At 44.0% G+C, this 24,334-nt stretch overlaps 1 protein-coding gene across 1 annotated transcript; it reads right to left on the bottom strand.

Annotated features, from left to right (window-relative positions):
• Positions 1-1,209: 1,209 nt before the first annotated feature.
• On the bottom strand, positions 1,210-24,087 carry LOC144155396 (neuralized-like protein 2). Its single transcript, XM_077686791.1, has 5 exons — positions 23,833-24,087; positions 21,155-21,557; positions 13,825-13,996; positions 8,961-9,163; positions 1,210-8,150 (listed from the first exon to the last, which is right to left on the bottom strand). Exons 1-5 carry the CDS (start codon positions 23,902-23,904, stop codon positions 8,020-8,022), a joined length of 981 nt encoding a protein of 326 aa, XP_077542917.1. The 5' UTR covers positions 23,905-24,087; the 3' UTR covers positions 1,210-8,019.
• Between the last annotated feature and the right edge of the window lie 247 nt (positions 24,088-24,334).

The raw sequence follows: 24,334 nt of genomic DNA, 5'->3' as shown, positions 1-24,334 counted from the left end.
TCTCGTAAGAGTGGGCCATCATCGGAACCACTTAAAAAATTCAAAGGGAGCCGGTATTACCGTTTTTAGGGGCAACACACACCTGGGCTTCAAAGTGTACAATAGCGGAAGGTGTCAATTAAATTGGGGACCACTTAATTCTTTATTACTGCATGCTGAACTGTCGTGCCTTCAACACAAGTACGGGCTCCACGATGAATCCAAGACCTTGTATCAAAGCACGCATTGCCTGGCAGGACAGTCCGTTATCAAGAAAAGCAGCATACATAACGCTTTTTTGAAAAAAAAAAAAAAAGAATACTTGCTAGTAGGGTGAAAATATGGATTAGTACATTTTTTCAATTGTCGTAAAAGGGCAAAAAAAAAGATAACAGAGCAAAAAAATGTAAGCAACAAGCAATGCTGTGTGCTGTCTGCTTTTCATCAGTTTTTGTGCTGTTTCATGTATTCTTGCTGGCACCAGAACTTGTTAATGAATAAAAACAGGCAAAGCCAAGATTTTTTTCTCAGTAGTCAGTCAAACCCATGCATAATGGTATTTTTGTGCCTGAACATAAAAATCCAACTGTAGAATTTTTTCTTCACATCATGTGGTCAGAAAACTCCTTTTCTATATAGCAAAAATCAGTTGGCAAGAACCAGTCTCACAGCAGATGCGCTGCATTCCAGCATTGTCACCTACCAATTTTACCTTTAAGCAAATGCAAAATATGTACAACAGCAGACCCATCGCTGTGGCTCAATGGCTAAGGCACTGCACTTCTGTGCAAGAGAATGAAGATGCAATCTTGGACATGGCAGCAGTTTTTCCGATAGAATTGAAAAATGAAAGCACCACCTAGGTGCCAAGATGTTGGTACACGTTAAAGATATCCCCAAGTGGTGCAAACTAACCTGTAGCCCCCCACTACCACGCACCCCACAGCCCAGGTCTAACTGCGGTGTGTATACCTGTTTTCACGATAGCAAAAGGACTTTCAAGTTACCTCAAATTTTCCTTGTGAAAAGTTTTACGCACGCACATGTACACACATGCACACACACAAACACACACATGCTTCATATGATGGAAAGGCATAATTAGACCACTTCCCGCCGTCTTGCCAACATTTAAATTTTTACAAATCAGCTGCAGAACCTCGTTAAATAAAAACTTTGTCACACAAGAGAAATGCGACAGCCAATGAATGAAAAACCACACAACACAGGTGACCAAAAACAATGTCTGGAGGTTTTATTTTTATTTCTCAGAGCTTTCTGTGAGGAAAATGCTTACGTTATCCTCACCACTAACAGATCAACAAACCATAGCGCAGTTTGGTTGCCACACATGCAGGTTTTACACAGCTATTGCACTAGAAAATCAGCCCAGTAGGCTGCTGAAGTGAATTTGTTGAACCTATTTGTGGCTGCATTGTGTCGTTCGCACTCACAGAATGATTCATTCGTTTAGTGGGAGTTTAGAGACTTGGTTCATTTGCAAAGCCCTCTTCCCTGAAAAAAGAACACAAGGTGCCCAACTACAGTGATGTAACACTGGTTTGCAGTGTAATTTGACATAGTAGTCAAAATTTCGCTTTTCACCATTTGTTATGGTTTACACTGGCTCCTGGTTTTGTTTACACAGAATTCACATAACGGCTTAAACACTATTGCAATCAGTTGAATTCTGCCCTGCTGACATGCCAGCGTACTCAATGTCACAAATTAATGAGCTGCCTGGTGCTCAAGGGAAGCAACACTTTTGTATGCACTTTTCACATGAATAAAATTTGCATAAATTTTGGTTTAAAAACAGGTTAACAAGACAGCCTATACATTTTAGTACATGTCAAACTGATGAAGTATTATATACAACGTTGGTAACTTGCTTCAGTGTTGCTATAAGCTTGGCAAAAAAAACCAGAGACTCAGCAAATATTCAAGTCCACACTGCATAATGGTGTGTTTTCTATACCACATTACCGGCACCTTAACTTTGCTGTGCCTTTTTCCTGCCTCATTAGATCAGGATGGAGAAAAAAATATCTGTTCACTGCACTCTAAACTCGGGGTTCAGTATCGACAGTTTTGCCAACAAACATTTTGCATAAAATACGTTGATCCAGAAAGGTCAGAAGAGAACAGTTGTAACACATGGCACAGCAAGGACAAAAATGAAGGACATTTTGATATCATTTTCTTTAATCTCAATCTAGACATCCTAGACAACCACGGACACGGTTGTCTAGGATGTGCATGTGCTGTATTGCATGTGCATTTTGAGTTCGCAATGTAGACATCCTAATATGCGAACACAAAATGCACACGCAATACAGCACATGCAATACAGTGGTTCCAACAATGGATGTGTCCAACAGTACTACATGCACATATACTTCTGGCTACATACAAATTTGATGTTGCTGTAAATAAAGTTGACGTACGTCGTAAGTGCATCTTGACTTGTTCCAAAATAGCAAAAAAGAAGAAGAAAAGCTTTTGCAAATTTCCCAGCAAAATGGGTGCACCATGCTGGAAACATCACATGAGCTGTCAATGAGGAACAAGCCGGGGAGGGACATTTCATTGACACCCACCGGCAACGTGAGGAGTGGAACTTCACCCCGCACTTCAAACAATCCTGCTCGTGATAAGGGGCAGTGTCTTTTGATCCCGCTGAGTGAACTTAGGCACTGGATCATGACCCTTCACTCATGGGGGACAAGTGCTGCTTTCAGCAATAAAGAAACCTGACTGCACATAACAAGTCTGCCTTTAGCAGCAACTGGCATTACGTGGAGCACTCACCTTTCATGAAATTGTCCCGTTCGTTATAAAGTGAGGGGAGGCAAAGATTAACGTTTGCTACCAAAACTACCCTATGAAAATAAAATGCACAAATGGTAGGCGCTTAAATTCAGTCAGCTGAATCCAACTACATATAACAAATAAAAACATCATAAATTAAGTTTTTTGTTGCAGCCTTGGCTACTAGAAACAATGCTACTGCAAAGACCCTGTGTGATGTGAAGCCTCAAGCGCATGCACATACTTTTTCATAATCTGAAATGCCTTCAAAATGCAGTCAACAAGTGCATCCAGTATTTCAAATAGGGGGTCATAAAACACCTCAGCCAAATATTACTGCTCTATGGCCATTAGATAACTTAAAAAAAACATGCCTGAAAGCTTGTGAAGTCACTTAAGCTACATCGCAGCAATCGGCTGGCTTTCGTTCAGTTGCAGCAATAAATGCACTCAAGAGCTGCTTCCAGGCACAAAGGAAAGAGTGAAAGCACTCATTGGCAGTGCTGCACAGTCCCTGTAAGATTAATAATCAGAAGTGGTGCACGGTCCCTTTAAGAGTACCCAAGTAGAATGAATCAGTACAATTTGCAGGTACACACCTAAAAAATACCTCAACTGAAAAGGTAAAATTTTAAATTCAAGGAGGGCTAACTTGCATTCAAAATTAACGAGTAATGTCAAGAATTGGATGGCATAAGCCAAAAGCTAAGGTGTGCGAATATCAAATCTAGGATTGTGAATCGAATACAAACAGTAAAAACTACGTACGAATCAAATCTAATAGTTTCTAATACAAACAATAATAGTTCTAATACAAATATCTTTGCTTTAGTGTGTACGGAGATTCCGAAACAAAGCTACAAAAAAAAAAGCATAGACTTAACACATCTGAGTGCGCATGTACTAAGCTAGATTGATAAGAACATGAAAAAAAAAATGAGAATAGTGAATAGTGGAACAAAAACTTGGCATACATTGTTATGAAGAAATGCAGGCTGTGAATACAGAGAGTATATCTGACTGGCTGCAGACCCTCCAGTCACTGCAAAAAGGCCTGTCCTAGATAGCTAGGCATGCTAGTCACTGGTATAACTATCATGCATTGCCAGAAAGTAATACAATCTTGACTCCTTATGTAAAATTTGACTGCGCAAAGCGACGAATTCATGAGAGGGCACAGATGAGAATTCAAGAGAGGGCACATAATGAATTCTTTCCAACTCGCCCAGCTGTCCCTGATTCTAAGCCTTGACAGAAAACTTCTTTTTTGTTTACAATTCCACTTCAGCTAACATACGTAAGAGTTAGCATGCACTTCTGTCTCGCAGGGCTTAAACGTGTTAGGCTCTTTTGCACATCTTCGGTGTCGTGCAGAAAAACCAACCCACAAAAAAACATGTGCAGTGAATCTTGAAAGCTTGCATGTCGTGCAACAAAGCCAACTTAACATGCTCCATTATTCGTAAATTTCGAATATTAGAACACTTCAAACGGTCAAACTGCACCACAAATCAAATCCAATTGCAAACACTATTTGCAAAGCATTCAGAGATTTGAATATTCGCACACATCTACCTAAAACACATATCTAAAATTAAAAGACCCATTTATGTTTTGCAATATCGGTTTAATTATTCAGTTACTTTCAGTTACTTTCAGAACATTCAGTTACTATTATTTTTTTAAACAAAGGGCAGCACTATAACTCATTAATTTGCATGCCATAAACTGCCTATTTTTTTAACAGTTGGACCTTCCCTTTCTATTGATTGATTGATTGTAGGGTTTAACGCGCCGACGCAATGCAGGCGATGAGGCGCGCCGTAGTGGAGGGCTCCGGATTACGGATTAATTTTGACCACCTGGGGATCTTTAACAAGCGCCAAAATCTCGTACACCCGGGCATTTTTGCCTTTTGCCTCCATCAGAAAAAGCGGCCGCTGCGGCTGGGAATCAAACCCACGTCCTCGTGCTCAGCAGCACAAACTTCCCTTTTTATACGAAAAATTGCGGCAAGTAACACGGGCCCAAAGTTTAATTTTGCATTCTACAAATTTGCTTCTTCTGCAAAAAGTATGTTTGGGTTATAACCCCTGTTCATTTATTTTTGATTGGGTGCAAATCTGCCATAGCATTGCTGGAGCGGGTGTTGTTGCTCAGGTAATTTTTATTTTAAGGAGGGGGGCGGGGGGCACGGAAAAAGAATTGGAAGAAAAGAAGAATTGGCCCAAAGTGCAGCCACAAAACTGTTGCAATGTTCTCCCCCATTCCCTAATATTACACAGCCTGCAGGCATTTCCCCAGGAAAAAATTCTCAACACGATCCAAGGTTGTACGATCACCGATAATGTTTGAACATAGCGTGTTTACACATTGTACACCTGTCCCGTGATTCGGGAGTGCAGCAATGTTCTATCATGGCTGCCTGGTGTAAATGCTCATGATGCAAACTTTGCTGTTGCGCTTATTAATAAGTTTTGAGAGACACAGACACCTCAAAGCTAACAGTAAAATCATGTATTAGCTTATAAGAAGTAAAGGAAAGCTGAAGTACTTTGTTGAGGTGGCATTACTCAGCGAACACTTTAGACGAAGAACTGAAGGGACGCAAGACAGCGCAGGAACAATTTTCTAGTATCACGGGAACATTTTCCAACAAAGACAGTAGCTTCATTATGGCACGTAAACACCACTTTGTTCTGAAGCTAAGACACATCATCTACAACAATAGCCAAATTCACAAGCCTTCAACCCGTTTACCTTGGTTTACCTTAGATTTAATGAATACGTTAGAAATTGACAGGCATTAAATGGACACTAAAAGGCTGAATAACTCTTCGTTTTAACTGAAAGACCACACGTTTCGTACCCATCTCAGCTTTAATTTGAAGGCCTACAACGCCTTGTTTGCTGAGAAATAAATCAAAGCTGGAATTTCTCTCACCCGTTTCCCTTTCCTTTTTTTCGTAATGTTAAAGAGCTAAGGTGCCCAGAGCAAGCCAGGGCCCTATCCTCAATTTCACTCAACGTTCCCTTTCTCCTGAGTGCCTGTTCTCACTGGCTTTCACCTTTGTCGTAAAGATTGGACGCCAGTCAGAAAGGGCTTGTTTGATGCCATCCTGGTATGACAGCACACAGACAAAGTTGGCCATCAAGCCCTGCCCCACTACGTTACTCCTGGCAAAGCTTTCCTGGGAGGTACTGCCGCCTGGGAGCAAGTGTAGGAAATACACGCTCAACTCCCCAATGCAGTTAATAATCCGATTTTGCCACTGGCTGTCGCATATATATACGCTAGTGGTAAGCAGGTATGACAGGCTCTTGTCTTCACCCACAAGCACCTTTTGACTGCGCCTTTATGCACAGCAAAATATTCCGACAAAATCAAAACTGAAACAAAGCCTACCGCCTGCAGTACTGAAGCATCCTATGTTTGACAGCTGAAGTTTGTGCCTTTTAAAAATTGCATGACGAGCAAAAAACACACGTATATTTATTTTATATTTATACAGTGTTTGCTTCAGATGAGCACTTACGCAAGCTCCACCAATCCCGTGCCACACCATTCGTGGCACGGATGGCACGAACTCAAGATTCGTGATGTCACAAAATGTAGTGTGGAAAGTGTACGAGGCGGTGATACCTGTTTTCACAGTTTTGGCATTTTGTGTGTGAACAAGCTACTGCTGCTGCTGCTGCTGCACCTGATATATATGTATTTACGACACTATTATCTAAAGATATACGCCAAATCGCTTTCATACTTTACTGTCCATTTGCCAGCCACCAACAGCCACCATAACAACCTGCACTTTTTTGCACAAAGTGAAGGCAGATCAACATCAACGGGCCTACACTTACCACAGCCATGCTGTGGCACACAGAGCTATCACATGTTAGGATGATCAATCAGGCGCTTTGAGAAATGCTACTTTATCTTGGCACCTCTCGGAAGGCAGTTAAACAGAATACAGCAAGGTGTGCTGCAATTTCTAGTTGTAAAAATTTAATTCCAAGACCAGAAGCAAAACACTGCAGACATATAACACAGCGGCCGACATAGACCACGGCCTAAACAACCAACATAGCCTGAAGAGTTTCTGTGGCTTGAACAACAAACATTTCACAGCACACATGAGTTCTGAACGTGAGAATAGCTTCCGGCAACTTCTTTAAGGGCTAGTGGGCATTCACTGGAAGGCCCCATGCACCTGCACTCCCGGACAAACAAAAAAAAAGAGAAGAAAAGACTTCCAACATGCATGTAACACAGATTAACAGCAACCAGCAAGTGCAGAACCCTGGTGAACAACAAACATCTTATTCTGCAAGTGCCCCTTTCAAAGTACGACGACCTCATAATCACAATAATACGGTTCAACAATATCACAACGGTACATTCTAAAATTTGTTTCAATGCTAGTACACCATTAAGCTCGGCCACCAAATTTAATGGCACAAAAGTTTCCGTGCCCACAGGTGATAGGGACTAAGTAGTACGAAAACACCAGCTTAACATGGTCCTCGGTTAAACTTTACTGTTATCTCAGAGGCACCTACTACTAAGTGTGTTCAGCGCTTACGTGGCTGGAGGACAGTATTTATTCACAATGGCCCTACAAGGGTTTACAGTGGAGAGACCCCATAACATAGCAGCTCAGCAACCAAGTGCTAAGCTATCAGGTAACAGAGTGTATACGAAAATACCGAAGGCTCATTAAATATACTGTAGGGTATTCTCTTGACTTGTGGGCACTGACACATGCGTGCCAGGTGTCCGACTCACCGGCATTGCACCACAGATGGGTCCCTTCCTTCATTATGGCATCCCTTTCTGGGCTCTTAACAACTGCTGTGATAACACACAGTGACTAACACAGCTCAAACCATCACAGAAACTATCACACGCAAACAAAAGTTACAGACCACCACAAGTTTTTACTCACTCGTGAGATAAATAACACATGCATGTGAACACTAATGGAGCAGTTCAATCTTAAAAAGAAAGCACAAAAACAGCAGAGATCCGATTGCATGGCACTCAGAAAGAAAGCCCTCAGGACAAGAATTGCATAGGCACACTCTTATCGAGAACAATGGCCACTTGCTGGAGGGGATGTTCCAGAGAAGAAGTCACAGCGCTCTTTCCCTCCTTCTCCTCCTCCTCTTTCCCCGGGAGCAGCAGCCGTGGTGGGCTTCAGCAGCGGCCAGGGCAAAGTTTACTGCTGCTCACTGTGGCCGGGATGAGTGGTAGCACAAGTACTCTTTGAGTTTCCGCGGAAGCGGTAAAGTCCGCACAGCGCAGCTTGAAATGTGCTGAAGAATGGCGTCTCGGCAGGCACTCTGCAAAGATGCCACCACTGTGGCCGGCAAGCTTTTAGTCTGCGCCAGCTTTCTATCCAGGCGCTACAATGCTTGTCTGTAATGACTGATTCTGTCGGAGGGTCAGCGAAAAGTGCAGTAGTGCAGTCAAGCTCGAGCCATCTTGTTTTGATGTCATACGAATCATCATAGGTAATCGGCAAGGAGGATGCGAATAGGAGGACAGCATTTTCAAATTGATTTTTCTACTGAATAAAGTCGCGTAAACACAGTGAGTGGTCGAAACAAGACCTAGAGACTCCAGACTACAATTTCTGCCAGTACTCCCGAAATGCTTACAAATCACTTCAGTGTCCCTCTAAGCGCTCCCTAAGAAATAAGTTGTCTGCCCGACACCAAAACAAGCACACAGATAAATTGGCTTTTCTGTCGGCTTTTGCGGCACACTTATTTGCCGTGGCCGACTTCGACTTAGTGTAGTCGGCGGTCGATATCTTATTGTAAGCGGGAACTTATGCGTACGGGCAAACGGGTCCTGGTTGCCATCCAGGAAAACAAAAGGGTTGGATGACTGTTTACCTGATGAAGTTGTGTCAGCAGTGCCTATAGTTTAGACCCCACTGATATGTTTTCCAGGAGATTCCAGGCAGAAAGCGTTCAAGCCAAAAGTGCTTTTGGTTCTACAGTTTTAGCGGGACTACCTTCCAATATGCAACCACTTGGAAAATGAAAATGTCTTAGCCGGATTTGGCTGTGCTTGCATCAACCCCTCAAATGTCCCAGACAGCTTGGCGGCAGTCTCTGGCCTGCAGCAGGAGTAGTAGGTGCCGACTGCAAAGGGCACTCACCTCCGTAAAGCTGCACAATGCGAACGTGCTTGGTGGTGCCATAGACGTCGACGACAGCATAGAGGGGGCCGTCTCGGTGAGGAATGTCTGTAGCATACAGCTGGTCCTCCCCGTTGATGATGAAGTGCATTTCGGCTGACTGGCCCCTGGTCACATACATGACACCAATGCGGCTGCCCACATCCGTGGGAAGAATGCTGGACCTGCAGCAGCCACGACAGCACAGCACAAGCCACTCAATATCAGGTGGGCTCAACACTGCACGATGGGGCTAAAGAAAGATGCCCTGGCAACAGCGATGAAACAATATCACTGCTTATTGTGGCTGCATAACTGTGGCACAATCGAGCGCGCCAACGTGCAGTGTTTACACACCCCACATAGGTGTGGGAAGAAAGCTTACTTGTTGATCCATGTCTTCTGTTGCCTCACATCCATAGGTGCCAACTACGCAGGGGCTCTGGGGCCTGAGCCCGCTCCGGTGCTTTCCAGGATGGGGGGAAAAGGGGGCAGAGCAATGCTGATGCCTGCCACCAACCCCCCCACCTTACTCCCAAAAGTGTCATTAGCAGAGTTCTGTTACCCACATCATTTAAGGTTTCTTTTCAGTTGCCTCTACCTTCTCATTTAAAATTTTACTGTAACTAAAATCTTACTGCATGAATGTCGGCGCGGGCGTGCACGGCATTTAATTCATACTTTCTATTTATTTCTTCAAATCCTGACCATAGGAAAACAGCCACATTAGACTCTGCCTGTCTGTCCGTGTGCATGTGTGCGTACGCTTGCACACAGTTGCAAGTAGGTAACCTTCAGCCCTCATCCCTCGCCGCGCTGTAGGTGGGGCTGAAGGTGGGGCACACGGGACAAGCTCGTACTTGAAACTTTCTGCGTGCCTTGCCATTGGTCTGTGTTTTTTGCTGCACTGTGGTATTGAGATGGATTACCAACCTGCCCAATCCTGCACTCTCTTTCATTGCTTTCCCCTTTTTTTGCTGTACCTTTCGAAAACATGCTTCCATGCGCTCGCAGCGCTCCCTACGAACCCTTTATATACTCCGTATTCAAACCTTGTACTCCACTTGTAATATATTTTTTTTTTCATGGTGACTCCAATCTAATATATATATATATATATATATATATATATATATATATATATATATAGTGTAAGTAAAGAGTCGGATACACAGCAAGAACAATAACAAACAATGTTTACTTACGTAGCGGCAACGGGACTTGCCTTCATCAGAATAAAGTTTGTAACTTTACTCTGATGAAGGCAAGTCCCGTTGCCGCTACGTAAGTAAACATTGTTTGTTGTTCTTGCTGTGTATCCGACTCTTTACTTACACTATTTCTGCGCGCTTTGTGAGTTTATCTTTCTCTAGATTTTTATTTATATATATATATATATATATATATATATATATATCCCATATATATATATATATATATATATATATATATATATATATCTATGGGACTGGTTCGGGAAACTCATTCCCTCCCCCTGAGAAAATGAAAACCTTCCGTCCATGCTCACATCCTCTGCCTTAGCCATGTTTTAAGACTGTTTTGAAGACCAACATACACTCTGCACGAAAGCTTAAAGTGAGCGTTAAATGACTGCATATAGCAACACACCACAAGAAAAGTGACAGAGGCTAGCGATTCTATAATCAAGGCGTCTTGAACGGGTGGCATAAAAACAAAATTATCTCACAATGCAACACAACTTTGCCTGCAGCATCATAGCCATCCACAGAAGGCCTATGTAGCCCAGTCTAATACCTTGATTCAAATGTGCAGAATTTCCGTGAGATTCTTTGTTTTCAGCCAGCAGAATGATGCCATTTGGGTGACTACTTCGTAAGAAAATTTGGTGAAAAGAAATAACTCAGAGGTTCTCATGTTTATCTTGTCGGTTTCAGCATCTGCAGACACAAAATACTGTCATAATTGATGCACGTTTGTTGAAATGCCACAATAAATAAAAAACTTTTAACAAAGAATACAAACGGCTGTGAATGCAAGTATGCACTGGCCCGACATCCCCAATAGCTGCAGCACATCATGTGGCTGCACAGCAATGGCGATGAATGTGGACATGTGCTATTCGCCGCGAGATCGACATGTAGGTGGCGATAGCGTCGCGCTGCTAGTGTGGATACTCCGCTGAGCGGCTCGTAAGAATGTACACTGTGGGCGCGCTTCTTGCCTTTTTCCCGCCGTCTGTGCGCATGAAAGGCGCAAACAAGAGTGGTATACTGTAGTTCGGTTCTAAACGTTCAATTTATAGCATGGAAGCAGCACTAAGTTTTCATTACTACGCCAAAAAAGCGACGACCCATCGGGAATCTCAGAATGTCCATAATAGTGACAATGAACTTCTACGCCGTGGCTCGTAGCAAGCTCGATCTTTCCACACTATGGCTTTGAGCCTTCTATAAAAGCATAAGCAGAAACAAATCATCAAGCCTCGATCTCTGAAATTCAGTTTACAACGGCAATATCAATCGCTTTCACTGGTAGCATGACGCATTCTTGCATTTGTGGGATGCCCTGAAATGGTAACACCACCTACCTGCCCCGACATTCTTTCTAAGAGCTTACGATATTTTTTGTGTGTTCGAAAGGCAACATAAAATTACTGAATTTTGATCAGCGCAGAGATATAAATGTAACCGCTCTAACGGGTCTTTTAAATGAAATTTTAGCGACTCTGAAGGAAGGTTTGATGAATAACGGTGACGGAACACTTATTTACGGCTTTCGTCGCAAGTGAACTTGCGAATTGAATTGTCAACGCACGCAGTACAAGCAAAATCTCATGTTTAGCTAGGTTTTCGCAAAGTGACAAGCAGGTTTACAGTGTGCAAACCAAGCTTCTGGGACTTCACAGTGAGCCCAAAGTTTCTGTTACGGCTGCTCTGTTGACCATTTGCGTTCCTTTTAAAATCTAACAGGCGCCTGGAACAGCGAGATGTGTTTGCATTCTTGCGTATATGGTCGCTTATGAACCCTAAAGATGGCAAATGAAGTTGCACTGTTGCAGATGTAGTAAAACGTTTCCTTTTTATTTCTCGTTGCGAATCAGCGCAACGGGTTCCCGGTAACTACTTTGTTTTGTAAACTGAACATCGCCTTTGTCTTGGCATTTAATTCTTGAGGATTGGTTAAAAAGATGCAAGAATAAAGTATTTCGTTTTTTTTTTTCGGGAGGGGGGGGGGTCTGCCAACGTTGCAAGAGCAGCGAGAAGAGAACGCATGTAACGCGAAAAGCCAAACGCTGGTTATCAGTATTACTTACAATCGAAAGTACGCTAGGCGTCGTGTTCTGTAGCGGTGAAAAAGCATTACTTCAGCACGTATTCCCAAAACTGATTAACCCCCTTTGGTCAGAGATTGTCCAGGAATTGTGACTCGCCTTTTCCAAAATTGTATTGAAAGCAAGCATTGTGGGAAAAAATTAAAAATAAAACAGCGAGCCATGCCACACACCCCTCACACATGTGGGCAACAACGTGCATTAAATTACGAGATTTTTCCTCTTTCTGACCATATTAGGCATTTGGTTCTGCTGAGTGAGACACATTTCTGGATAAGGTGATTCATGTCGGGATTTGAAAATGTTATATATGAAAATGACACACGAAATGCCACATGACAGACGCAAACTCACAACTGCTTACTTTTACCGAGAAATCCCCCTAAATACTGTTGCGCATCTATAGAAACGTATTTTAAATAATACGTAAAATTAGCAACTCAGTAGAAACAACGACTGCCAAAAAATGGTATCTATTTTGGAAAAGGTACGGGAAGAACACGATCACACAGGCGCTTGCGGGTGTAAAATACGTCCCCGGTAATGTATGGGTGATAGCGCACGGGTCGTGGACAGTGTAACTGTTTTTGTTTGTTTCTTCTTTTTATAAGGAAACAAGGTAATGTTAGAAGGGTGTGGCAAATGAGCGGGTATGCACAGGTCTTGTCGCCTCTTACCCGTTTCGCGTACTAAACTTTTATCCTTTAAATAATCACCACGCCACCTCCAAAAAGCACCCTACGACGTTCCTGAAACGGCAGACGGCTGCACTCAACAATAAAAACAGTGCAATGTGTGGAAGCAATGTTTATAACACGTTTCATACTCAGGCGGTTACCACGGCGAAGATGTTTCGTGGAATTAAACCAGCGCATTAACCCGCAACAGCCACTGATTATTGCGTTTCTAGAGGAAATGCGCAAGCAGAGCTAACTATGTCATCGCTTACTGTCAAACGAGTACACATGTCGCTTGTTTTGTCGTGTGCAGCACGCGTCTTGCGCCGCGCCCAGCAGACGACCCGAGAGCGCCATCCACACTAGGCGCCGCCAGGGGCCGACTGTGTTCGCGCTCGGGGCGAATAGCCTGATGTCTTCATTGGCTGCAAACGCAAGTCTGCACCAGCCCGACACCCCCATTGGCTGCAACTCGCCTGGTACCTCCAGCCAGCTGTACTGTTGGCGGTGCAACAGGGGAGGGGGATGCAGGTATGCGCGGGCCAGATGGTAGGCCAGCAATGATTTTCTGCTGGACTTCAAAGAGTGCATTGCCTAAACAATAATGAAACTTCATCATATCAGTAATATGACCTGAATATGCGTGGTCAAACTGCGCACGAATCTCGCAAACACCGCGTAGCCCACCTATGGTTTCGCATTCTCACATGTGAGTAGACTAAGGTGTCCCTCGCAATTTTTTCGTAATCCTGTTCAGTAATTCAGTATTTGGACTGATAAATTAATCTGAAAAAGTATTCTAGGCAATGTAAGGGCAATTATTTTGTGCTGAGCAATTAAGGAAGCCTGAACGTACTTGCCAGAGCAGCCAGGGCTCGTGCTGAAAGCGGCCCCATCTCCAGTGAAGTCAGTGGTGCTGCCCTCGCCTTCTGTTGATGCCCCTGAGCTTCCTGATCTAGGCCGCTTGTTGGGCAGCAGCATGCTTCTAGGGACAACCCCACGGCTCGTGTAGATGTGTTCACCAGTGCCTGCAGGGGCCATTCCAAATCACATCATTTATAGGGAACAAAACTCCCTACACAGCAGCAGTGAGAGCCGACCACTCAAAAATATTTGGGTCGGGGTGGGGAAGGGGAGAAAAAGAGGACAACAAGCAGCAGTTACTCCCTTTCCAGTGCAACAAAAAATTTTTTGATGAAACCCATCATTCATTATCAGCTGTTACTAGTACACTGCACGATGAAACTAAACTAATACCAAAGACCACTAAGCACCTTCACCGAATTAAGTCAATTTTTAGCACAATGATGCCAGAATAAATGGTTTTAAAAAGTCCGAGGACACCTAAGCACTTCTTAAAGGAGTCTGAAGAAAAAATATGTTTGGCTCAGAAAACTGCCTTGTCCGTGAGTGACAGCAATTTTATCCCAAACGTCAAACAAATAATCTAGGCATCTAAGGGACCATGAAGATAACAGACAACTTTTTTCCGTTTGAAAGAATTAGCCTTCGGTAACTCAGATCCATTGCAGTCACGAAAGATGTGTTTTTAGTCGAAAAAACAACAAAAAAAACACAAAGAATAAACTTTCATATTTTCATAAATATGATAAATTTTCATAAATTTTCATAAACTTTCAGTGACGTAATATGGGCCAGTACTAAAAAAAAAAAAAAAATTAACAAACCCCTTTCCTCTGGAAACAAGGGTGCACGCAACGCTTGACTTCAGTAATGACCAAAATCAAATGCAATGACCGCAAAACGAAGGTGAAGACATTTCTACCAAAATCAAAACGCAATGACTGAAATAAAAACGCAAAGCCACTGCTTGACCAAAACAAAAGCCTTACATTTTGCTGAGCTTTACCCAAACGCAAATGTTTGGTATGCGTTAGAGTTGATCCTTTTTCTGCTGCTATCAGGAATGCTTTCATTTTTCAACGGCTGCCCGCTCTTCTGTAAAGCAATCCACGCGCAGCCTACCCATGTCACGCTCGAAGGTGAACGCCCAACGAGAGCAAGCGACCACACCTGTGATGTGGCGTGATGCGAGCGACGACGCTCCCTGGCCAATACCCCCGAGCGGGCATGTGCCAGACACTTCAAGGGCATCATCAGCATCGTCGTCGTCATTAGAGCACATGAACAAAGTTGGATTTGCCACAAAACGTTTCGGCATACGCCACCGCCGGTGGCGCAAGTCAGCCAATACAAGCTTTGCTTGAATATACTTATTCAAATGATATGATCAAACGGAACTAGAGGCCCCATTCCAATTACCTAGTCGTGTTCCTTGGTGGTGGCATGGGTAAACGGCCGATAATCCCACAAACAAGATTCTGTGACGTCATAGAGAAATTGCACGAAAGTTGTTGGGCAGTTTCCACTGCTTCAGATGGTTTTTTTTTAAATATCCCAATTAATTGTTTAAGTTTGCGATAAAATTGGTAGCATTGCCATCGGGACAAAGCAGTCTTTTTAATGAACCAAACTTGTATTTTGCTTTCATGGGCCCTCACTCTGTATCCAATTCAACAGCCTATTATACAACAGGATAACAGGCTGTTGAAAATATTACGAAGGAAGAAGACGCGGCTATTTGCATCTGCCTCCTACTATCACCACCATTATAGCTGTTCAATTCAATTCACTTCAATTCACTTTTATTCAGCAAAAAAGTAACAAAAAAATTCGCATAACACTGCGCCATTAAAGATTCACCCAAAATCCGCGCCTCTGCTTCTTCAATCTTCAACAAAATGGTGCCATGACCAGGATCGAAGGAGTACACCATTGAAGAACTGAGTGTGGACTGCCATACAATGATGACATGAGTAACACAGCTGCGATGAAAGTGGACTGCCGACAATGACCATTGGCCACAGGCTAACGGGAAGAAGACCCAATGGCTCACCGAAACAACTACCTCGTCCAACGCCCCAACAACCTTATCGATACTTAGCGAATGTCTCACAGAAACTAGCGCAAGATGACAATGGCTTTGACTTTCTGCTGGCCGTGACTCTTCTAGATGACCCAGACAAAAATTAACGACGTTGAATTTACTTGGAAGCCTTCAGCCAACGGCGAAGCCTAGTCTGGAACGACACCCCCACACTAACTGACATTAAATCAGAGATGAATGCCGAGACACCCTCCATTGGTAAGCTGATTTTCCTCAAAAAGAGCCTAATAGAAAAACCTGAAATCCTGACAAAGCTCGACAAAGAGACTGAAGAGCTTGTTGACTTAGCTCATTTAACAGAAGAATTTGAAAGCGCAGATAGAATTGCCACCTTTACCCGGAGGGGAAAAAAAAACGGCCCCTTAAGGGGGGTGAGGGGGGAGAGCATGGTATATAGAAAGTTGATTTTGTGTCGAAAAAAAGATGTCATGCTTTCTTGACATGCAATGCAATTTGTTGTGTTGTCGCATTTTCCTACAGAGAAGTCAACATAACATTTGTACTGAAAGTGGCTGAGATTTTGGTTATTGCTCTAAATGTACTGTGCTGAAAAGTAACCGCATATGCTTCGTCCATTAAAAGATCTTTTTTTCATCTGAATCCACCAAACGAACATTAAAACATATGCAGTGAATATGACATAATGTATTTGGTATTCATACACATGCAATACAGTAGAACCCCATTGATACGTTCTTGGTTCATACAATTTCCTGGTTACTACGCTGTCAATTGTGGACACTAAAAATTCCCCATAGTTGTTTCTTACTGGACAGTGCGGTTTCCCGGATTGTACGTTTCTCCCTCGCGTTTCTTTCTTTTTTAAACGTATCAACGAAGTTCTAGGTAATTATGCAATACTCGCAATACTATGCCACCTGGTCGCCTCGGCAGCATTTTGTTGTATTGTTTCTCCCCTTGGTCCCCCATCTCAGGGAGCGTGCTCGCCCGCGTATTTTCTCTGCATACGTATATTTGTGCAGCTTATAGACACATATTTATCGTCATAGTTGCTTAATTGACGCTTATACAATGCAAAAAAATTATCTCTGCACAATGGCCAAAAAACCAACCAATGACAACCGGTTTTAAGAACTGACCGGTAACTGGCCCGCTGTCAAAAAAACCGGTCGGGCCAGTCAAAACCGGGCAGGTGGCAACCCTAAACTCAGTTGAATTTGAAACTTCAATCCTGTTGACCAAATTTAGAATGGACCACTTATTCCCAGAACTGCACAAGCATTCAAGAAATGACATTTAATATCGTACACAAACAACTCGGCAGTGCAGAGCAGTGACCCTCACAACAGAAACAGTCATTTGCTGGCACCTTTCAAAGACGCTCATCAAGAGTCCCAGGTCACCCAACGAGCTGCTTCCTTCAGAGAAGGAACGGATGCATTAATTTGCAAAGAGGAGGTAGCTGTTTCTGCTGCTCGGACAGACGACTTCTCAATGGCTTTGACGATACTTGATACTTAAAACAGTCAAATGCTTCGATTTCCTCCAATTCATATGACGAGTGTTCGCAGCCACAACAACGCCATGGAGTTACCTGAGAATCATCAGATTCGCATGGTTTTCATGGTCCAAAAGCACGTTCGGTGCTCAACGAACAGCCTCATGAAGACCAACAAGCACCAACAAAGGTGAACTAAGCACCCCTTAAATGGGCCTTGAAAGGCGTTTGAGCTCACTAAATGAACTAGCGCAATCGTTAGGTTGGGTGGTCGATGTCATCTGTGCAAAATATATTTTTACAAGCGGCGGAAAGCTCAGACTTTCGTTGCAAAGTTTGTTGTCGCATTCCCACCCTTTCCTGCGTGTTTTTGGGCTTGCCATCTTCCCGCATGCATGTTATCGATTCTCCCACGTGCGTCACGAAGTAGAAATCTTGCAACTGGACAGCTTTTTTTTCACACTTCCAGCGAAGAGAAGCATCGTCTGCTCAGCGTTGACGGGCTGTGGCGGCGCATTTGGTTAATTAGCGCTTCCAAGAGAATGCTTAACGCTATCGTGTTCATCCATATTTATCTTTTTTACTCTATTGCCACGCTTCTCATTAAAGCGTGTTGGCTAGGCCGACACGACGACACCACGAAGGCAACACCGACTTCAGAGTTGGCAGACCGCCATGCCACACAACACCAACGGTGACACAAACACGCCGGCAAATCAAAAGACCGCATGGTGTGACGGGATCGCCGAGCGAAGACGCCGACAATACCGATTGGCCAAACGGTCGTCAGGAATCGATCAAGAAGCGACAACAGCTGTGCCCTGACAATATTCGTGCCGTAATGAATGCTGCTCTGTTCTGTTAGTTCCTAGAGTGTAAAAACATAGTAAGGTCCATGTAGTTCATACAACTAAACACTAGCGCTAATGCGATCCGTATTTCGGCTTACGCTGCTTCGGCCGTTCACTTTGGCAACAATTACTTTCACGGAGTTACAAACTGCATATTTGTGTGCGACCAGCAAAGCTTGTAGAAAATATAAGCTCACAATATGAGAATAAACTAAAACTGAAACATAGCTCAGTTAAAAGCAGAAGAGGAGTTGCAGAAGGTTTATTAGGCAATAAGAAATCAGTATCGACCAAAGGTTTCAGTGTAAAGAGTAAAACAAAAGTACAGCAAGGACTATTCAAACAGGGCTAAATCACAGTCGCAGCCGAAACAGAGCTGTTGCTGGAGATCAGCTATGGTGGGGGCTTCTTGGAACCTTACTGCGCAACGGTTATTTTGAAGAAATGCTCAGTTAACCAGCCATGAATCCTTAGTAAAAAAGATGGATGTGACACAAGGGGTGGGTCTCACTGTAGTATTTGGGTTATTTCCATGTATTCTGCAGTTTTTTTTCGTGGCGCAGTGGACTAAAGCTTCCCGCCTGCTCAATTAAAGTCACTGGTTCAAATCCCGTTAGGGTGTTGCTTTTTTTTTTTTTTTCTGCATTCTAAGTGGTGGTTTGCGAATCATATTCGCGAATCCAAAACAAACCTTTTGGGTTGAATTGTGGAACCACAATGCATCGTTTAAGTCATAGGCATGATTGGTTCATTGTATATATAAAAAGGCAATTGCACTTTCAAAGGAAGAAATACTGGTGTGTATTTTGCGAAACTGGTACGTCTTTATACTATAAACAGTTTCCTCCCATCCACTTCAACAAGACGCAAGGTAGGCTTGAGGAGGGGGGAGGGAAGACCGCCGCGGCCGGAAACCAAACCCTCCACATATCGCAACTGGCAACAATGAGTACGTAAAAAAATGAACGAACAGCCTTTATAGAGAGGAAAGGGGTGCCAGGCCATCAAGGGAAAAAGCGAGGGTGGAATAATTGTTTTGTGTAATCATAGGCACAGTCGAACAAAGAGGCAGGTGCGCACGGCCCCAAAACTCACACTACTCTTCCGAGATCACTCATAATATCTTTGCGGTGTACTCAAGTAGTTGATAAATACAGGGTCACGTAGAAGTTTCCCAGAAAGTGAGCACGGGGGAGAGGGAGAAATGGAATTCCCGATGCACTCTAAAAAAAGTCCCTGCACCGTAGCGTGCAACCCTTCGGTTGCTTTTGTTAGTTATAAATGTCTAGAACCAATCGAAATAACGGACACTACAACTGCCTGTGTACGCACGTGAATGGCGTTACCACAACACAACTAAGCTCAATATTGGTGTGAACGAGTGGTCAATTAAACAATATATAAACCGATGTTGGTTTGGAATGCGTGTACGTGCTCACTCTCACAAATTCTGAGGTGATTCTTTAGTCATTCGCTCACATATATTAGACTCCCACATGTACCATATGTCGTTGCCGCGCAAACATGCGGTGACAGGGTCATTTTCTTTTCGTGCGATCTTTCAGCGGGGTGTGGAAGCGTAAAATTCCTGCCCATTCCTTCCATAAGTTTTCCCAATCGTGAGCGGAGTGCAGGATTCATAAGTGAAATGATAAAAAAAAAAAAAAAAAAAGAAACGGCCCAAACGGAACACAGAAAGTCAGACGGCCCCATCCCAAAACGGTCCTGAGGGGCATAATATTGCAGTAGCGGACACGCGCCACCAGATGTTTTTGCAGACGTAACCGAGAAGCGAGGCACCGTGGGCAGCCACGCTCGTGCAATGCGAGGAGGTGGACAGAACGAGGTAGAATCCACTAATACTCGTTGCTTTGACAAAATTCTTGAAGGGGGTGCTTACTAGGATATTGATTTAGCCGAAATGAGAACACCCATGTATTGGTAAAACCTCTTTCAGGGCCCCTTATAGAAACCTTCGACAGATCGGCCAAACGCCACCCTCACGCACGGTGCCTTCAGATCCATGTTGCCATTGTAATACCTCGGGTTTGGAGGTGATTGGGTTGGTGAAGGCAAAACAAAGATTTGAAGACACCGAAGACAAAATGAAGACTGAGAAAATGGCGAAACCAGGCAGCCCTACAATCAGCAGGTACAAGTACCTTAAACAAGGCTCCATAAAATCGCATGACAGAGTGCCGACCTATTGGAAAGATGAGAAAAAAAGGAAAAGCCCCTCGAAAGAAGATTGTTATTCACATAAAAATAGCAAGCCGGTACTACGTGGATTCCTGTAAGACTACAACCGATCCGAAGCTCATGCCCCATGAAGCTTGCAGGTACATTAACTGATCGTCATCAAAGACAAGCAGTGGCCCACAAGAGCCGCTTATGTAGGTCTCTTTCTACAGAGCGCATGTGCCACAGGTGCTAGAAGCACTGGTGGAAGGAGAAGTACGGACTATCACAGATCAGCTACATGGACATGACATAGATTATTACCAAAACGGATCCCTTACGTGACCTTAGAAAAAAGCTTTTTTCTTAGCTACATAGAAGACACGTGCGTGATGGCCGCTGAAACCTAACTCTTCATGTTCTGTTCAGCATCTTTCACCATGTACCGTGTGGCCGGGAAGATGTTGAGAAAATATTATGAAGGCAGATGCGGCTAGTTGCAGCTGCCTCCTACCATCACCATCATTATAGCTGTTCCATCCGCCATAAAAGATTCACCCACATCCTGTGCCTCTGTTCCTTCAACACAGGCCTTTCCGTAAAGCTGGTTTGACAGGACCTGGCCACTGTGAACTACTAGCCTCAACAGACTTTTGTGACAGCAGTGGTGTTGTGAAAACAGTGGTGCAATGGGCTTACTGGGCTGGCATGCCGGAACACAGATACCTGCCTAACACTGATGCCGAGGTGTCAAGCCGCTGGTACGGTGAGGAACCAGGGTGCTCAGAGTCCGCTTCCGAGTTGTGGATGGCAAACACCCAGGACTGGCCCATATTGGCCAAATCGGGCAAAGCGTACTGTGGCAGCGGAAAGCGGCCTCCAGGGTCATGCTGCGTCAGCCCCAGCCGCATGTGGCCGCTCCAGCCCCGCTCGTTCTGCGCTATCTCCAGAAGGAAGATCTCTCCCGGAAGCAGCGGCTGCTCCGAGAAGGCCAGGGCGTGAGCAAAGCTCGTTTTGCGGTACGCCACCATGTTGTTGTCGCACAGGATAAGATTTCGCCCGTGGTAGCTGTGGAAACGGCTCGCCGGGACACCAGATGCACCACTTGACAAATCTTTCCACTTGTGCTCCACCTGTAACCAACATTGACACATTTGTATTCACAAAAGGGGCTTCATTACGCTGGAATTCACAACCTATCCTTCACTTCCAAGTGTTGGTTCATTGCCTCTTTGCTCTTAAAGCTACCAGCCCTCTGGTCCACTTAGTTAACCCTTTGAGGGTTGCCGTGTATATACGGCAGTGGTTTTCTGCCCCGCAAGGTCTTTGCCGTACAGGTACGGTTTCAACCCTCCATTTGAAATTCCACGCCATAATGACGATGCATGCTCACTGGGAGGTGCTGCCACCTCTTAGTGCTTACAAGAAGCATTTGAAATTTGATTGCGCTACCTTCTTGGGTAGATAAACAGAACTCTCTAGCTTCAGCGCGTCATGCGGTCTGTGTCAATGCCCTTTCATGGTTTCAGTTTCCCACGTGATTGTTAACGGAGGTGCGCAAAATTTGATTTTTATCTTTATCAGCACTCCCTCACAGGCGCGGCAGAAGTTGATTTCTATCTATATTGGCACTGCTCTTGGCTTGTTTATCACCGTAAAGTAATTTGACCATCTCGGAAAGTTTTTTTCAACAAATATCGACCCTCAAAGGGTTGATACAATGTTTGCGCAAGATTAGTAGTCATCCCGAGTTTGAACCTTAGATGATAATAAATTTATGATGATGATGTAATATGATGACGTGATGTGATGATGACGTAATATTTTGTTTTGGCTCAACAATCTTGACAAGTATGATTTACGTTTGGCTGTGGGTATATAAACCTATTGTGCAGCATCTGTTTTAATTTGACCAGGTGGCCGAATCAAGGGACAGACAGACAGACAGACGAAAATTTTTTTGCATTCAAAGAGCCCAAGAAAGACTATATAAAATTGGTACCTGTGACTCAGAATATACCAGCAGGCGCGTGCAGCGGGCCTGTACTGGCATTCACCAGCTACATCCGCCGTACCTTTTTTTCTGACGTACAGCAAGATTTTTGGGGTCAGCGTACGTCCGACGTATCTTTGGTGTCTGGGTATCGGGGGTCTGTCTGGCTTACCTTTAGATACTAGAAACGACGTACGTCTGACATATCTTTAGCCGCTGGGGTTGGGGTACGTCCAATGTACCTTTAGATTCTGGGATCGGCTTACATCCTACGTACCTTTATATTCTGGGATCGGGGTATGTCCGACCGTACATTTAGACACAGCGCATTTATGTTGCACACAAGGTATGTAAGAAGCAATAACGCTACGCAACAAAAATTCAGAAGCACAGGCAAAACTCAGAGCATAGCCTTTGACTAGCTTATTAAAGTGGTACATACCTACCAGGGAGGCAATAAAGTAAAGACACACAGAAGCACAGAATGGTCATAAAAATAAAGATTACAACAGTCGAGCATGCCACCTAGTGGATTTCAAGTTGCCACGATTTTAACCATACAACTGAAGTGGGTTCTATCTACCACGCGACATTTTAGGGTGCCGTCTTGAGGGCCGGATAAAATGCATTTCGGTAGCCAATGTGCCTTTCGTGGATTGCGTTCACAGAATACACTGTCACAATGCGTATGAGCAGCTGCTCGAAATCCATGCGCTTGCATCAAACACTACTGCACACAAGTTGTAAGAGTATTATGGGACAAACATAACTCAGAAATTTCTCACACACGCTATTTATACCGTCACAGGCAAGCTTTTCCTTACTCGTTGTATTCTTTACAGGCTAACATTAGCACGAATTTTGTGCTCAGGGCTTATAAAAAAGTGACACTTCGGGGAACTAGAGTATGTAGGGAGAGGTGCAATAATAGTGGCAATGACCGCGATGGTACGTTAATGAGCACCCGATTCATGAATCAGCCCATTCGCGCATATACACCAAGAGTGCTAATGCGCCTTCGTTTGAAAACGGTGATCTCAATCATGCGGAACACCACCACACGAGCCATTCACCACTTTTACTGAAAGCAAGAATCTAATTCCCTACCGTCGGTTAACTCATTATCAGAACATTACATGGCATGAAACCATATAAACCGTCCTCCCTATTTATTCCCCGGCATGGTTCAACCCCACCCATCTTCTCGTCATGAACGCCTACTCGGATAACCTCCGATGTTCCATCCCTCCCCCTCGGTGCTACTCCCGAGGCTCCCTCTTTCTCCCAACGCCACAGGCAACAGTGAACTGGATGAAAACATGCCCACGATTTAGGTGATGGCCCACGAATTGATTCTTGGCAATGCTGGCGAAGCAGTTTGATGTCAGCTAAACTTCGGCGGTAAAGGTACCTACTTCGTCTCTTGTCGCTACGTTCATCGTCGTCCCAGCAAATGACATGTCGTTGTTACTGACACACACGTGCATTTTGAGGTTGTGCGGGTGCGGCGTATGTCACGCCCGTCCGAGAGTCAATCGCAACCACATTTTAAACCGTTACGACTTTACATGCCATTGCTGCCACTACCACTCCTCTATAAACACCGAGCATTATGTCCACGGAGCAAACAGTAGGCCACAGCTGCTCAATGCACTCTACAACGCAGGTTGCAGCGGCCCTCGCTAAAACTAGCGGCGCTGCAGTCGAACTTCATCCGCGTTCACGTGTCGTCTGCTCAAAGCAGACCGTGCGCTAGAAGTTTTGTAGAGCGCAGAAGCAGAAAATATAAAAAAAAACAATAAAGTTGACGACAAAACGAAACGCTGCAGAATAATCTGTTATCAAATGATGGTCAAGCGAAGCCGACCACCACTGAATCGCAGAAGCGTAACATTTCAATAGAAAAACATTGACGAC

Source organism: Haemaphysalis longicornis, unplaced genomic scaffold (assembly GCF_048455015.1).
Source record: "Haemaphysalis longicornis isolate Haplotype H1 unplaced genomic scaffold, Haemaphysalis longicornis Haplotype H1 scaffold_1, whole genome shotgun sequence".
NCBI classification, from domain to species: Eukaryota; Metazoa; Arthropoda; class Arachnida; order Ixodida; family Ixodidae; genus Haemaphysalis; species Haemaphysalis longicornis.
This window is presented reverse-complemented; position numbering and strand designations above follow the sequence as displayed.